Source organism: Kryptolebias marmoratus, linkage group LG24 (genome assembly GCF_001649575.2).
Source record: "Kryptolebias marmoratus isolate JLee-2015 linkage group LG24, ASM164957v2, whole genome shotgun sequence".
NCBI lineage: Eukaryota > Metazoa > Chordata > Actinopteri > Cyprinodontiformes > Rivulidae > Kryptolebias > Kryptolebias marmoratus.
Window position 1 is genome coordinate 19,023,675 of NC_051453.1, and position 15,339 is coordinate 19,039,013.

Consider the following 15,339-nt stretch of genomic DNA (forward strand, 5'->3'; position numbering starts at 1 on the left):
TGCAAGCAATCCAGCTTACATCACATCTCAGCTTTAAAAGCTCAACTCCACACTCTCTATTTCTGAATTGAGAAAGCTCCTCGGATGAGAAGCGAAACGTCTTCAGCTACAGAATAGAAGTCCAGTTGTTTTTGTTTTTTAACTTTTTTTGAACAAAAGGTGAAGTTAAGGTTGACACTTGCTTTAAAATGAAATGTGTTGCAATTTCTCTGTCTCCTCAGGCACCAAAATGGAGTCTGTTACAACAGAAGAAGTGTCATCCCTGCTGTCAAACCAGTCATCAGAGAGCTGTGCCGCAGTAGAGACAACCCTTGAGAACCAGCTATTTGGATGGTACTACATGGTGGTTTTTGTTCTGGCGCTGGGTGGTAACAGTTTGGCTCTCTGGATCTTCTCTCGTCAGCGTGGGGTTTCTTCTCCTGCTAACGTCTTCTTGGTTCATTTAGCTGTGGCAGATCTATCGTACGTTATCATTCTCCCACTCCGAGCTATCTACCACTTCACTGGAGGCCACTGGCCACTGGGCGAGATTCCCTGCAGGGTGGTGGGCTTTTTGTTTTATGTCAACATGTATGCCAGCCTGTACTTCCTGGCCTGTGTGGCGGGAGACCGCTACCTGGCTGTGGTTCACGCTGTGAAGTCAATGAAGGTTCGCCATGCTCGCTATGCTCACATCATCAGCTTCTCCTTGTGGGTCCTGGTTACGGTCTCCATGGCGCCACTGCTCGTCACCCATCAGACTGCACAGGTGGACAACACAACAGTGTGCTTGCAGCTGTACCGAGAAAAGGCCTCACGCAAAGCACTGATCTCTCTGGCAGTGGCCTTCACTCCGCCTTTCCTTGCCACCCTGTCCTGTTACCTACTCATCATCCACAGCCTGCATCAAGGCTCTAGGTTGGAACCTGCACTCAAGCTGAGGGCGCTTCGCACCATCGGCGTGGTCATGCTCATCTATGTGGTCTGTTTCCTGCCTTATCACATGAGCAGGGCCACCTTCATCTTAGGCTACAACCACCCAGAGGTATCCTGTCAGACACGTAGATCCCTGAGCATGGCTAATCGCCTCACCTCCTCCCTCACCTGTCTGAACGGTGCTATGGACCCTCTGGTCTACCTGTTTGGGGCAGAGAAATTTCGGAGCACACTGCGGCGACTCTTTTGTAAAAATAAGGCAGGACTGTCTGGAGCCACCAGTGGAGAGCTAAAAGGAACACATGAGAGCTCTCTGAGTGCCAAGTCTGAGTTCTGAGGGAAAGGGTCTTTAGACGGCACAGTTTTCTTGGTTTTGTTAAACACCTTTCGAACAAAACCAAACTGCTCGGGGGACTGTTGTCTTTACAAATTGAAAATGCAGGAATCAAAGCCTAGTGTCCTTCCTGCAATCAATGAACCCTGACAAACCTGCCACTTCTGTGAGCAACGGAAGGCATCAAGACATTAAAACACCATGATGCACACGCAAGGTTTTAAACCTGAATCAGCATTTTATTGTAACCATGGGGCCATCAAATATTGAGTTCAAAAAGTGAAGATTTTACTGACTTTACCATTGATTTTATTTGTACTCTGGAGTTGGTCCATCAAATGTGTTCATGGGCTTCTCAGTTCTGAGTGACTGAGATCCAGCCTTGTCAAATATCCAATGCCACTTCTTTTATTGTTGATACAAGTGAGAGTTTCGGTATTTTATGGAGCTCTGCATCCGGAAACATACACTATATCACAGGTTAGTTTAATGTCTGAGACTTCACATATTAAGGTTGTTTAGAGAAACATCACATAGCCATCATGATACCACTGATATGTTTGTGGTTGAGATTTGACATGTGGCCTCAGACTTCTGTTTTAGTGGAGGTTTTGTCCTGCCTTTTTGTTTTTGTTTTTATTTTCTACTTATCTTTGAGCCACATGTGACAATATTTAGGCAAGCATGGGGAGCTAATTTTATCAATCAATGCTAACGCTAACGAGCAGACTGTCTTGGATAGTGTTAAATGAGATGGCAACAAATACTGAGTGGTCAAACAGATACTGGTGCTTTTATTAATTTCAAAAGCTACAGGTGATATAAATCATTAAATAGTTACATTATTTTATAAAGGACCACTTGCACATTAATCTGAATTAACCTACTGAAACCATCAAGGCTTTTATAAAAAAAAAATAGGGTAATGTCTTTGAGACTCAACTGGAGTCAGAGATCTTTAGGTGCCAGCCTCCGGTAATGCAAAGACTCTGATAAAAACAACTCAGGAGAGTTTCTCTTTCATTAGCAGGCTGCACTGATGGACATCCTTTTGTACTTAAATTATTGTCTGCAAGTTTAACCTGCGATAAAAAAAAATGTATTTGATCTGTTTTTGTCATCTCTCTCTCTGATCCACTATACAACACATACAGAGGTGGGATCATTACGACTTCTACAAGGACAAGATGAAAGATTGAAAGATTGAGCAAACATGTACATATTCAACTTTTTATGTATATTTTCTGTAAGATGAATACTCATTAGTTTATGTCAGTGATGTGACTTTGATTTCTGTTTAATGCACATATAGGACTATTAGTAGCCTGACTAGTACACTGAAAAAACAAACAAACAAAAAAATGATGGAATGAATCTTTATAAAAACTGTAAAAACTTTGATGTTGTTTTTTTTCCCTGAATTTTTAGGTCAAAATTCCTTGCTTTGACATCAGTTATTTGGAGTGACAGCAACTTCTGTCAAAATCTGCCTAAATGTGTCCCAAGTTTCAGACTAACGCTCACAATGAAGTGTTGTCAGTAAATGACTGAGCAATGATGCACTATGACTTTTTAAAAAAGTTACTCCAAGACATCAACATTATGCTCACATTGTCCTCCAAAAGTCTCCTCTGTATATATACATCTAATGTTATCTTATTTAATCAAAGGGATAGTTTGGCCATTTTAAGGTGTGGCTCTGTAAAATTTCTAAACATTTAATATCTTACCTGTTGTAGATAACTTGTTGAGCAAAGGCAGTACTGGCAGGCTAACGGCTAGTCTGAATGCAGCTAAGACCACAGTAGATTGCTGCCATCTTAAAACAGCTCCAAGCTTAAAAAAACAACAAAAAAAACTGTATAGTGGTTCATGCAAAACCTTTACATTGATGTGAATTTCTTCATACATGATTATTTACAAAGAATTATGTGGTTTGCAAGTACAAAGCAGCAGCAGCAGCAGCTAGCTGTGGCACTTCTGGTGCAGGGGTCAGTTCCGTAAGAAGTCTTTTAAGACAGCAGCAATCCATTGTGGTCTTGGCCCCTCTCAGACTAGCCATTAAAAAAATCTAAAATCTCTAAAATCTGATCAAATTCGGATTTTATTTTTTTATGATCTTGTTTTTATCTTTGATTTCAATTGCACTGTGTAGCACTTTGAGATTTTTGTTAATGAAAAGTGCGGTATAAATTGGATTGATTATTATTATTATTATTATTATTATTAACTCGTCAATTCGGTTGAACATAAACACTGTTTTTCCCAACAGGTAAGATACTAATTGTTCACTTCAAAATGTCCAAATTGTCAAATTAACTCCACTATATTTGCCTTTCTACTTCACTATTGCACCACATAACAGACTACTTCACTGTCTTACTACAGGAAATTTGCAAAAATAAACTATTTTAAAGAAAAGTAGACAGGCTGTGTTCGAAATGTCCACTTGTTCACTTTATACTGTCCGATCTAGTAAGTCAGCCATTTTTTTGAAGTTCAAAATCTTAGTTGTAATTTTCTGTTCACTGTATAGTGCCCTAGAAATGCATTATGTAGTTCAGCAAAAGTAGTGGACAGAAGTTGTGCTAATGTTAATCCCCACATCTAATTTCTAGGCACAGAAAATGCCTGTAATTATCTAGACATTTCTGATGTAAAGTGTCTCATCTCCTTCTCTGTCTAAGCTGCAGGGCCTGAGGAATTTTAAGAAACATGACTAAATATGAATAAATACAAATATTGTAGGCTAAATCACAAGGATAAGCAAGGTTTCAACTGTTACAATTGTTGTTATTTGCACACAGACTACAAAAACAATTGTTCTGTACAGAAACATTTTTCAGGTGAGACTAAGTCATAATTCTTTTATATTGAAGGTTGTGATACCATTACAGCTACAGTCCATGTTTGCGTAAAAAAAAAAGAAAGTGTAAGACGTGTGTAAATGGAACTCATGTTAGCGATGTGGAGACAGATGATGTTAATTACATTTTCTCATCTAAAAACAGCAAAATTATGTTGTACATCACTTCACATTTAAATTCATTTCCAGCTCAACTTGTTGGTGTTTATTTATGCAACACCTGAACGGCAACTATTTAGGAAGTGTGCTACATTCTGAGTACAAAAACGCTGAGATATCCCCTATTTAGTCTGAATACAGTGACCACAAAGTGGTGAGGGAATAAATGAACATTTCGATCAGTCACAGATTCATATCATGTGCTCTGAATGTTCCCACTGACTTCACTGTGTACATAATGTTAATCCTCTGCAGTAAAAGTGTTTTGTATTAACGCTTACTTCTTTGGTCACGTCATAAAAAATCGACATAAACTCAGCGTATGATTCATGTCATTAGGTCGTTTGTTTGCTTTTACATGCTGTCTGTCAAAGCTCCTAATGTGCTTTAAGCACAGGGCTAGAAACTTCAAAGGTTGCAGACACTTGCCACTGTTTAGTTCTGTTTTTATGTCATGTGACCCGCGTTGTGGTTTGTTAGCAGCTCATTTTCCTCGTCTTATTTGAGCAAGACTTCCTGCCCATTACACGAACAACGCAAGCCACTCTAAACTCGTATTTCCTGAATGTATGTACTCTACAGAACCTGCAAGCTCTCCGTATTTCTGTCATTAAAAGCCAGGTGACTATATGTGTGCTTGTTTCATAGTTGGTCACTGGCCAACAAAAGCCTCTAAAAACCACAGGCCTCATTTAGTTTGACTTTAGCTATTTTTGCAAAGGTTTTTCTCTTACTTCCTATTTTCACTTCTTTTAGCTGAGTTTTTACATGCGACAAGAACATTTCCTGAACAGGTGACATTCATGTGTCACAACAGAAGATCTACCCAGCTGAATGTGATGGTTAATCATTAGAGTGTTGAAATAAAGGCAAGTGAAATTGTGCGTTTCCATTTTACAGCACTGAGATCTGTCAGACAGCAGGCAGAGTGGACGCAGCAGGTCCCTCCTCCCTCTTAACTTCTCAAATGAGGAAGTTCAGAGCAGAGCTAAGAGCAGCTTCCTTTAACACAGAATGATCAAGTGGTAGAAGCGACTTCAAGCGTGTGCCCTTCAAGGATGAAAATAGCCACGTAGAAAAAGGGATTTTCTGTTTAATTGCTGGATTTTATTTTAAGTTTTGTCTTTAAAAGCAGATGCTAAACACTTGAGCTAAGGCTCTTGGGTGAGAAACAGAATGCCAGGTTATCAACCTTGGTACCATGATACCATAACACGATCTAAAGCTGAGGATTTACTCTCCAAAGCAGCAAGAGATGGAAGTTTCCTTATCCGGGACAGTGAGTCCATACAGGGAGCATATGCTCTCTGTGTCTTGTGAGTATCTTTTATTTAACTATTACGCACGTAGCTGGAAGTTAGTTTTAATATAGTGTCCTAAAGCTGATAATTATTCACTGACACCTTTATAACTTGCATTACTGAGCTATGGATCCTGTCTCAAGAACATATGGCTTTTAATCTGCATGTTTTTTGATGTGTATCTTTATAGTAACATGATTAAAAGTTAAAATTCCCCTGCTGTCTTTCACTGTTTCACATCACATCTTTTGCGCACACACACACACACCACAAAACACTAGTTCCTCTTTATTTGCATGCTGTGTCGCCAAGCAGCACCACCCTGTGCATCACACTGGTGTGCAGTTTTCATGGGGTTACCGTCATTCTAAAATACCATCAAGGCTGTTCAGGTCGCATAGTTAGCACACTTGATAACGTTTTTTTATTCCTCAGGCTGCATTGCATCCCAGTGACAAACATTTGCATTTTATCGCTAACGACAGATACCAGAACTGTGTGTACACATACAGAATCCTGCCAAATGAGGACAAGAGGCTCTCTGTTCAGGTGAGTCAACACTGTGGAACAAGCCACAAGCCAGCAAAAGGTCAGATGATTTATTTAGGGTAATGTCCTTCTTTAAAAAAAAAGAAAAATGCTGGTTCACAGCTTAATTTAAAAGTGCATCTGATTGGAGTTCAAATCAAATCTTCTCAAGCTACAACAAACAGCCACTGGTTAGACCGGTGTAGTACCATTTTACGGATATTCGTGATGCTTGGTAAATCAAAACTAAAAAGGTTGTCTTTTTGTTTTTTTCCTGAGGGACCACAATCTGTCCTGATGATGAGCGTGTAGCACACCCAGAGTGCAGCCATAGAAGCAAAGCCCTAAGTGAAACAAAATTCCATTAAACAAGAGAAATTGCATTTTCTGTGAAAGTGATGCTGAGTGCTGCTTGACTAATGAAATATGCTGAAGAAGCTAAACTAAGTTGTTAAAGCTAAGAGGAGCAACACGCTAACGAAAAGCTAAAAGTAGCAAAAGACTAGCTAAAACCTAGAGTAGCAAAATGGTAGCTAAAAGCTAAAAGTAGCACATGAAGACAAAAATAAAGCAAGTATGCTGATCCAAGAGTGTTTCTGTAAGAACTGAAGAGGTCTCAATGTATTCTGTAGGTGAAATGTTATAAATAAAGTTGACAAATTTGAAAAATATAAAAAATACAAAAAAAAACCCAGAGGTCATAGCACCCATCTCCTGAAAAAGCTAAATGTTTTGATATATGAATGACTGAAATAACACAATGTATGCAGAAGTAATTAGATTGCAAAAAATATTACAAAATAAAAAAAAAAAAACAAGAAGTGTGACAGAATTCACACAGTGCTGTCAGAGCAGCAAAGTGACAATGCAAAAACCTAAGCATAGGAACAAACCAAAAAAAAAAAAAATGCTACAGCCAAAATAAATAAATAAAAAAAAACACTGAGCAAAGAAACAGGTAGTAAACATGAACTCACAATGAACTGCAGGAACTGAGAAGTATACATCTATGTATGTATGTATGCTGTTTGGGGTGTTACTGAATTCAAGCACCTGGGCTGGTGAGCAGGTGACATGAAGGTGTGGCAGGGAAGCTGATCATAGGAAATCCATCTGTTAATTTTATTTTACCTGCTTCTCCTGACCGAGTCGCAGGGAGCTGGTGCCTATCTCCAGCAGGCACTGTGCGAGAGGCGAGGGACACCCAGGGCAAGTCTCCTGTCCATCACAGGGACACAGAGACAAACGAGACACACAAACATTCACACTCACACCTAGGGACAATTTTAGAGTTACAAATTAACCTAACATGCATGTTTTTGGTCTGTGGGAGAAAACGGGAGTAAAGTCACGTGTGTACGGGAAGAACACACGCAAAGACCCAGGGAGGCCCCAGGCCAGGAGGCGATCCTGCAACCTGTTTGGCACAAGAGAAATAAACTCATTTAACCAACTAACTGTATTCTGTCTCCACAGAAAGGCCAGAAAAGGCTCCATCAGTTAGATGTTTTTGTAGTCCTACATTATATAAGTCACCTGCTTAAAATAAACCTTTGGCTGAGAAAGGAAGTGGGAAGCTTTGCTATAATTTTATTGGCCATGATAAAAACAAGGGTGACCTCAGTGAGCTGATAAACTGGTTTGAAATTTATTACCTTTGCCATATATCTGGGTTGTAAACCCCCCCTTGCAAAACTAGATGTTCTGAAATATCTCAGCATTAGAGTGTGTAAAAAATATGTATTCAATAGCGTTGTTTAAAAGGACATGTCGGCCATTTTGAAGTGGGATTCTGTGAAAATGTTATGAGCAATAGATATTTTACCTGTTGTAGATAGCTCTTTGAATGAAAATACTTTAAGTCTGACAGGACTGACAAGCTCAGTTGGAGTGAAATATTAATCAAATAGTTTTGAATCCTGTTTTTTTTTCAACAAAATAAAATAGCTGAATGAAGATAATAAAAAAGTAGGGGTTCCCCCTTTTTTTTGCATATTAATAAAAAAATAAATAAAATGAAGATGACTTGCCTAGACATGAAATTTCTTGGATTGTTGCTGTTTGCATTTAGTTCTTATTTCAGTTTTCAATACAGTCCTAACAGAATCTCATTAGAGTCGAAACCTGCTAAATTTGGTACAAGAACCTTTTTTTTAACAAGCGAAGAGAAATAACCTTAAAGCAAGAACTACAGGGCAACTCAAGAGCTCAAAGCCCTACACAAACAGAGACGTGTAACAAAAACACAGACATAAGTTGAGAAAAAGTATCAGCATTATGGGAAGTTACAGCTGACAAATTATGTCATCCAATTTAGTAACAGAGTACTAAAAATACTCTTTCAGGACATCATGAATGTGTGACATTTCAATGTAGCACCACTGCCAAAAGGCATGTTTTTACTAGTGTCTGTGTGTGTTTGTCTGTCTGTTACCGAAATATCTTATTAACCACTGGAAAGATTTGAATGAATCATCCTAAAACTAATCACTGCATGTATTGAATAACTTCTGGAGTCAACCCAATTCAAGATGGCTCCTACAGCCAATTACCCAAAAAAAAGCACAAAAAAGGTTCAGTCAGTTTCTTAAATACTGACCTAAAATTTGATGTTGTAGTAGCTGAGAGTCATAATGTAAGTGTGACACCTCACAGTATTGCATTATGAATAACATTTTTTTTAGGGTTTGACCAAAACTGCTACAGCTCCATTATCTCTCAGCATACAATGATCTTCAAAACTCAGGGATGCTAGGCTTTTAACTTTCTCTGTGTCTAAATACAAAAAAGGTTTAAAACAAAAACAAGTTTGACCTTTTAAAACTGAGATGTTCTGTAAGCTGGATTTACATGCAGATTACCCTCCCTCTCCTCACAACAGAGGCTCATTAGGGTCTTTGTTAGCCTGGCTTACTGACTCACCTGTGCCTAAATAGAAGTTTAATAAATTATGTTTCTGTTTTGATCTGTAGGCATCAGAAGGAGTACCTATTAGGTTTTTCACTATGCTACCAGAGCTGGTGGAGGCTTATTACAGCCCCAACATGGGTCTGATCACACATCTGCAGTACCCTGTCCAGAGGGAGGAGGACGTAGATGAGGAGCAAGGTCCCAAACTTTTTCTATGTTCATCTATATATGTATACAAAATATTGCCATTTTCTAAAAAAAAACAGTCTTGAAGTTCATATATGTCTTTGTGCTACAGAAGTTGGCAATAATCCACCACAGCTGCCCCCCAGGAACTTCATGGCTGACATGAAAGAGAGTGAATCGAAGAACAGCGAGCAGCCCAGCAAGTCCTTATCAGACATGTACCTGATGCGACTACAGCACATGGACCTGTCCATGTACGGTCACTTTTGTACAAAACTTTTAAAAGAAATGCACAGCAGGTTGAAAACAGAAAATCTCGGAAGGATATTTTGAAAGGTGCCAGTGCAGCTACTGTTCAAAACTCCAACTTTTTTCTCTAAATCCCAATAATAATTTGAGACTTATGTTTGTAATAAATTGAACTGGCAAAATGGCCAAAGTTTGGATATAAACTTGGCACAAAAAGTAAAGAAATTTGTTTGGTTGAATATTTTTTTGTTGGAACAATGCTTCTTGGCAACAAGTCACATCATTGGAAGGCCTATTTGGTTCCCCTTAAATGGAGCCACATTTATGAGGAAATGCTTTTGTTGTTTGAGCAGCAGAGTTCAGATGTTGGTTGTGTCTATGCAAAACTTTTCTGCCAATGTCAAACAACTTATTTTGTTATTGACTCTTGTTTGGTGTATTTTATTGGATTGGGTGTTTAAATGCTGCAGAAACAAGACATATTGGCAATTTAACCATTTATTCATTTCACAAACAGTGGCCTTAATAACATGTGAAAGAACCATACACAGCCACAACAGCCTGGCACACGTCCTCACTCGTCCACGGCTATGGGATGGCATCCCATTTTTTAACCAGCATTTGTTGCATGTCAAACAATGTGGAAAAAACAGCACGCCCAAGCTGATCCCACAGGTGTTCAATGAGATGATGTCAGGACTGCAGACAAGCCATTCCATCCTCTCCACTCCCAAATTCCAGAGGTAGTCTCTGAGGCAGCACAAAACAAGAGCCAGTAACAAAACAAAATCTTCAATGTTTGGCATTGACAGAGAAGATTTGGTCAATTTTTCATGGGTGCAGCCCACATACTGATCTCTACTTCTTTAACAGTCATGTAAAGTCCAATTTTCTCTGACCTGTTTAAAGTTTAAATGAAGTTTTTATTGTTAGGTATGTTTGAGCTATAGAGGTCCAAAGAGTCTTCACACTTGTTTCAACAAAATCCTGTTAATTTTTCCAAGGTTTTGGGCAAATTTTGTTAACCCCATAAAATGTACTGCTACCCAGATCAAAATACACTATTCCTGAGCAAGCCACACATTTTGATGCATTTTTCACATGGGTTCTTCCAAAGCATCAGGAGGAGCAGAATATAAAAAATTGTGGCAAAAAGAAAAGCTTATTGGTCAACTAGTAATGAAGGACCTTTAGTGTTGATTGGCACCCTTAGTTATGCATCAAGCAGTACAGAAATATAGTTTCTGTTGTTATTATCACCTTAAGAGAATTTTTTTTTTAACTTCTTTGTATTGTTTTTCCAGATTGTCCGAAGAACATCAAACGGCCATCCAGGAGTACTTCAGGACCTCCATCTGTTTAGATGCTGAACAAGTTCAGAACGGTAACTCAAATCTCCCTGGCCTCAGGAAGCTAATCATGACGGTGTGCAAAAATCTAAACAGGTACATTTTCCACCCAGCAGAATATTTATTACATCCGACTGCATACAGGGTATATTTAACCAGTCTGTCACTGTTTTTTTTGAGCCAGTGAAATTTCCCGAGTCACGCCAGTTTTAGAGATCTTTCACAGAGCGTTGGATCAGCAGCTCTCCCCAGGGATTGGACCTAAACAAGTTAGTGGCTGCCTTGATCCTTTGCACTATTATCACCACATCCAAAAAAAATACCTGTATTATTTGGTATCATTTCCTTCATTTACAGTGTTTTGCCAGTTCAAGCCAATGCGTGTCCTATAGGCTTGAGCAACTTACAAAACTGCTGTATTCCATAGAGGATAAGGTATAGTAAACCTCTACTTTTCAGACATACCAACAAATGATATCAGTTACAGATGACAAAGTACTTCTCTACTTGTTTTTCAGGCGAAAGGTTCTGTTTTTGAGTCAGTGGGATTCGAAGGAGGCCACAGGAAATCTCTCATACCGCCTGTTGCATTTGAGGTGCTTCCCTTAATTTGCGGACCAGATTGAAATGATAAAATATCTGGAATTTTGTGGTTTAATTGATCATGTGCTTTCTTCACCGACAGGTCAAGCAAGAATCTCTTGGTATTTCTACAAAAATGATCCTGAAGGTAGACATTGAAAGTGGGAAACTGTACATTAAAAAGTCAAAAGATGGACCTGAAGACAAATACTTTGTACACAATAAGAGTAAGTGATCTTTAACCTTATACTTGTGTAAGCTTTCCTAAACAATGCAATTCTGACAATAGTCAACGCAATCAGTTCTACCTAATCAAATGTCATAAATTGGTTAATAACCCCCAGAATCCTACAAATTTTAATGGTCTATTTATTTTAATGACTATGATTACCAACTTTTAAGAGCTTCTAAATGTCTTTCAGTGTTAATCAGCTAAATGGTTGCAAAAATACTTTTATTTCTGTAACAAGTGAACTGCTTTTGTAGGTTGGTATTTTGCCAAGGAGTCAGGTTCTACTGTATTTTTGTTTAATTTTCATATAAGGGTAAATGACTATTCAGCTGGAACATAGACAGACTATTAACTCTTTCTTCACCATGACTGGGCGATGCAATGCCCTCATTACTGAGCGTTCTCACACCCGCCCGATGCCTCTCTCCTTGGACAACTCCAGAGTAGAAAAGCGTCTAGCCCCTCTCCAGGAGTTGGGTTTCAGAGCCTAAGCTGTGCATAGAGGTGTATAGTTGGTATCACTTAGCCTCACATACAAGCTCCGGCTCCTCCAGCCAAGCCCCAGGAGCCAAGGTGCCAAGGCTCAACCAGCAGGCTCTTGCCGGTGAGACCCCACCACCACCACCACCGCAGGCCGAACTCCACGGCATGCCCATGAGGTTCCCTGATGCATGTGTTGATTATCCATCAAGGTTTTCGAATTGCTCTTGGTCTGACCGCTCCCCTGAGGCCAATTTGGGAGATCCTACCAGGGGCTGATGCCCCAGACAACATAGCCCCCAGGATCACAAAACATAGGAAAGAGTGATGTCAAAGAAAACAAATTAATAGATTGTGTCTCTTGACAGATGCATAGATTGTCTTGAGAAAGGATTGGATGTACAGTGAGAACTAAAAGCACAACAACTAAGAAAGGTTTTTCAGTGGCGCATGTGCTAAAGGATTGTCACCATTTCGCCATGAGCTAAAATAAAATGTAGCCTTGTTGCAACTTGGTCTGACAGAAATACTAATATTATCCACCACAAGTTCCTTATGACCTTTAAACAAAGTTGAAATAACGTGCGAAATAAACTCACTGTCAAAGGACATTTTGTGTGCTATTGTGTAATAGTGAAGAAACGACTATTAAGGTGTTATTAAGGCCAACAAAATACAGATTCTATGTCCAAAAATGAATGATTTTTTTCTTTTAATTTCTATTTAATTAGATTTTGGCACCTCAAACTGAACATATCTACTTGGTAAGGTTTAGGAAATGAGCATGATTTAGGCAACCTAGCAAGAGAAAAACAACAATAGCACTTAATTTATGCTAATGTCTAAATGAAATGCATGTATGTGCACCTCAGCTGGTGATTCTTCACCCTGCTAACAAAACACAAATGACACCCTTTTTGTTTGTAGTTTTGGTGTGTTTTACATCAAATTCTTTATTAGCATATTGAGCTAATTTCATGTTACTCTGTGAAATTAAACTGATTGGTCTACTGACAAAGAAATACAAATTAACACTGCACAGAAATAAAAATAGGATAAGTAGTAGAAAATAAGGAAATCTGTTTGCATGCACATAAATAGAAAATCTATATTGCTTGTATTCTTTGGTTATTCAACTTACATTAAATTGTGTGGAGAATAGTATCATTCTTTGAAGGAATGCTTGTCGCTCGCCACCTTTCATGCCAGAGTTTTATACTAAGGTCATCCTATGATGAGAAATGCCAGAGTTGTAGCTGTTTTAGTCAAACCTTTTAAAGAACGTTCTGCACAGTCTCATGCAGTATCACGAGTTCTCATGGTATGTGCTAGCACTCAGAGTATGTGTTGAGGATAAGTCTCAGCTACTACCACACCAGATCTTATCTCAGTATCTCTAAAACTGGCTGAGTTACAGTCAAGGTCTTTTAGCTGTGGCTGCCATTTTAAATTTTGTTGACTCCAAAAGTGAATCTATTGTAGAGGTACTTCCAATGATTACTCTCTACGAAGTTCACTAAAATCTGTCGAGGGGTTCATGAGATATTTTTGCTAGGAGACAGACAAACACATAAACTCAGACTATTATTGCCTGTTTTTCGCCTTCAGTCGTGGGCAATAACAAAGCTGGAAATTCTTGCTATAATTTGTACATATGACCCTTTGACCAGTAGGCTATAAACATCCTCAGAGATTAATTTGATTGACCACCTCACACATTGCAGATCAGCTGAGGTACAACATCCTGACACACAACATTCAGAATTTTTCCTGTTAGTTGGTTTCCCACCCTGTTGTGGCTGATAGGTGTACATAGTAATGAGGAGGTGCGTGCAAAAGCTTTAATTGCATCGTACAAGAAAACTTTTAGCAAGCACAACTGTCAGATTAATTTTTGAGTGTAATTTCTCATTTTTGACCCGCAGGCTGAAACTCTGGTGCTAAAACTAAACTTGTTGACATTGTTGCAGCACGTTGGAGTGCATTTCTTTGAAAGTACATCCGTCTTATGGAGCTGCTACATTGCTAACTGCTTTAAAAGTCTTGTGATTGCTTGTCAGTCCTGCAGTTGGTGAAATCCCAGAAAATGCACACCAAACTTATAATTGTGGTGGAGACTGAGAAGGAGAAGGTTTTGCGTAAGGAGTTTGTGTTTGAAGACACAAAGGTAACCATTTGGATCACTCAAACACCCCATGATTTTCTATGACAGTCATCCATCAAAGAGTTGTCCTCCTGTTTTGTTCTCAGTTCTGTTTGTTTGAGTTGACGTGTATTTGTTCCTGTCACTCCAGAAAAGAGAAGGCTTCTGTCAGCTGCTTCAACAAATGAAGAACAAACACTCAGAAAAGCCTGAACCAGACATGATCAGAGTGTTTATTGGTACCTGGAATATGGGTAATAAGAATTTCCCATTTGGTGATTGAATCCATTTGGACAATGTGCAACTGATAATCTAAAAAGCAGATCCTCAAATCCACAGGAAATGCTGGTCCTCCCCACAACATTGACTCCTGGTTTCAGTGTAAGGGTCAGGGGAAGACACAGGACGACACCGCAGATCATATTCCACATGACGTTTATGTCATCGGGACTCAGGAGGATCCTTTGGGTGAGAGAGAGTGGTCTGAGACGTTGAAAAGTGTCCTGAGGAACATCACAAACATTAGCTTCAAGCAGGTGGGTAACTGTGATGAAGAGACAGCTAAGTTCTGGTCAAGAGCAGCAGCAGATTAAACCTCCAAACATCCAGGTGGCGATTCACACACTGTGGAACATTCGGATTGTGGTGCTGGCCAAGCCGGAGCATGAAAACAGGATCTCCCATGTGTTTTCAGACAGCGTGAAGACGGGGATTGCCAACACTTTGGGTAAGCAGTTCCACTTCTCCACAACGCTGAATGACTCGTCACAAAGGTTCACATGAACCCAAGAGCACACAGAGACGTCTCATTTGTTTGCAGGAAACAAAGGAGCTGTGGGAGTGTCTTTCATGTTCAATGGAACGTCTTTTGGCTTTGTCAACAGTCACTTGACCTCTGGAAGTGAGAAGAAGCTCAGGTGAGCTTCAGGCTGCCATTTTAGAAGCATCAAGTTTAGATGTCCTTCACTGTACAGGTGCTGGTCATAAAATTAGAATATCATGAAAAAGTAGATTGATTTCAGTAATTCCATTTAAAAAGTGAAACTTGTATATTATATTCATACATTACATACAAACTCATATATTTCAAATGTTTATTTCGTTT

The 15,339-nt window shown here is 39.2% G+C and overlaps 2 protein-coding genes across 2 annotated transcripts in view; both read left to right on the top strand.

The window, feature by feature from the left end:
- Window positions 1-2,222, top strand: part of gpr17 (G protein-coupled receptor 17) — a 7,105-nt gene extending 4,883 nt beyond the window's left edge. The window contains exon 2 of the mRNA XM_017423392.3: window positions 222-2,222. Within this exon, the coding sequence (XP_017278881.2) occupies window positions 222-1,252 (1,031 nt within the window). The 3' untranslated portion in view covers window positions 1,253-2,222. The remainder of the gene's footprint in view (window positions 1-221) is intronic.
- Window positions 2,223-3,463: 1,241 nt separating this feature from the next.
- Window positions 3,464-15,339, top strand: part of inpp5d (inositol polyphosphate-5-phosphatase D) — a 23,137-nt gene continuing 11,261 nt past the window's right edge. The window contains exons 1-14 of the mRNA XM_017423554.3: window positions 3,464-5,590; window positions 6,061-6,124; window positions 9,076-9,211; window positions 9,312-9,453; window positions 10,753-10,893; window positions 10,982-11,066; window positions 11,155-11,232; window positions 11,316-11,393; window positions 11,483-11,606; window positions 14,152-14,258; window positions 14,386-14,488; window positions 14,574-14,770; window positions 14,844-14,961; window positions 15,055-15,151. Of these exons, the coding sequence (XP_017279043.1) occupies window positions 5,451-5,590; window positions 6,061-6,124; window positions 9,076-9,211; window positions 9,312-9,453; window positions 10,753-10,893; window positions 10,982-11,066; window positions 11,155-11,232; window positions 11,316-11,393; window positions 11,483-11,606; window positions 14,152-14,258; window positions 14,386-14,488; window positions 14,574-14,770; window positions 14,844-14,961; window positions 15,055-15,151 (1,610 nt within the window). The 5' untranslated portion in view covers window positions 3,464-5,450. The remainder of the gene's footprint in view (window positions 5,591-6,060; window positions 6,125-9,075; window positions 9,212-9,311; window positions 9,454-10,752; window positions 10,894-10,981; window positions 11,067-11,154; window positions 11,233-11,315; window positions 11,394-11,482; window positions 11,607-14,151; window positions 14,259-14,385; window positions 14,489-14,573; window positions 14,771-14,843; window positions 14,962-15,054; window positions 15,152-15,339) is intronic.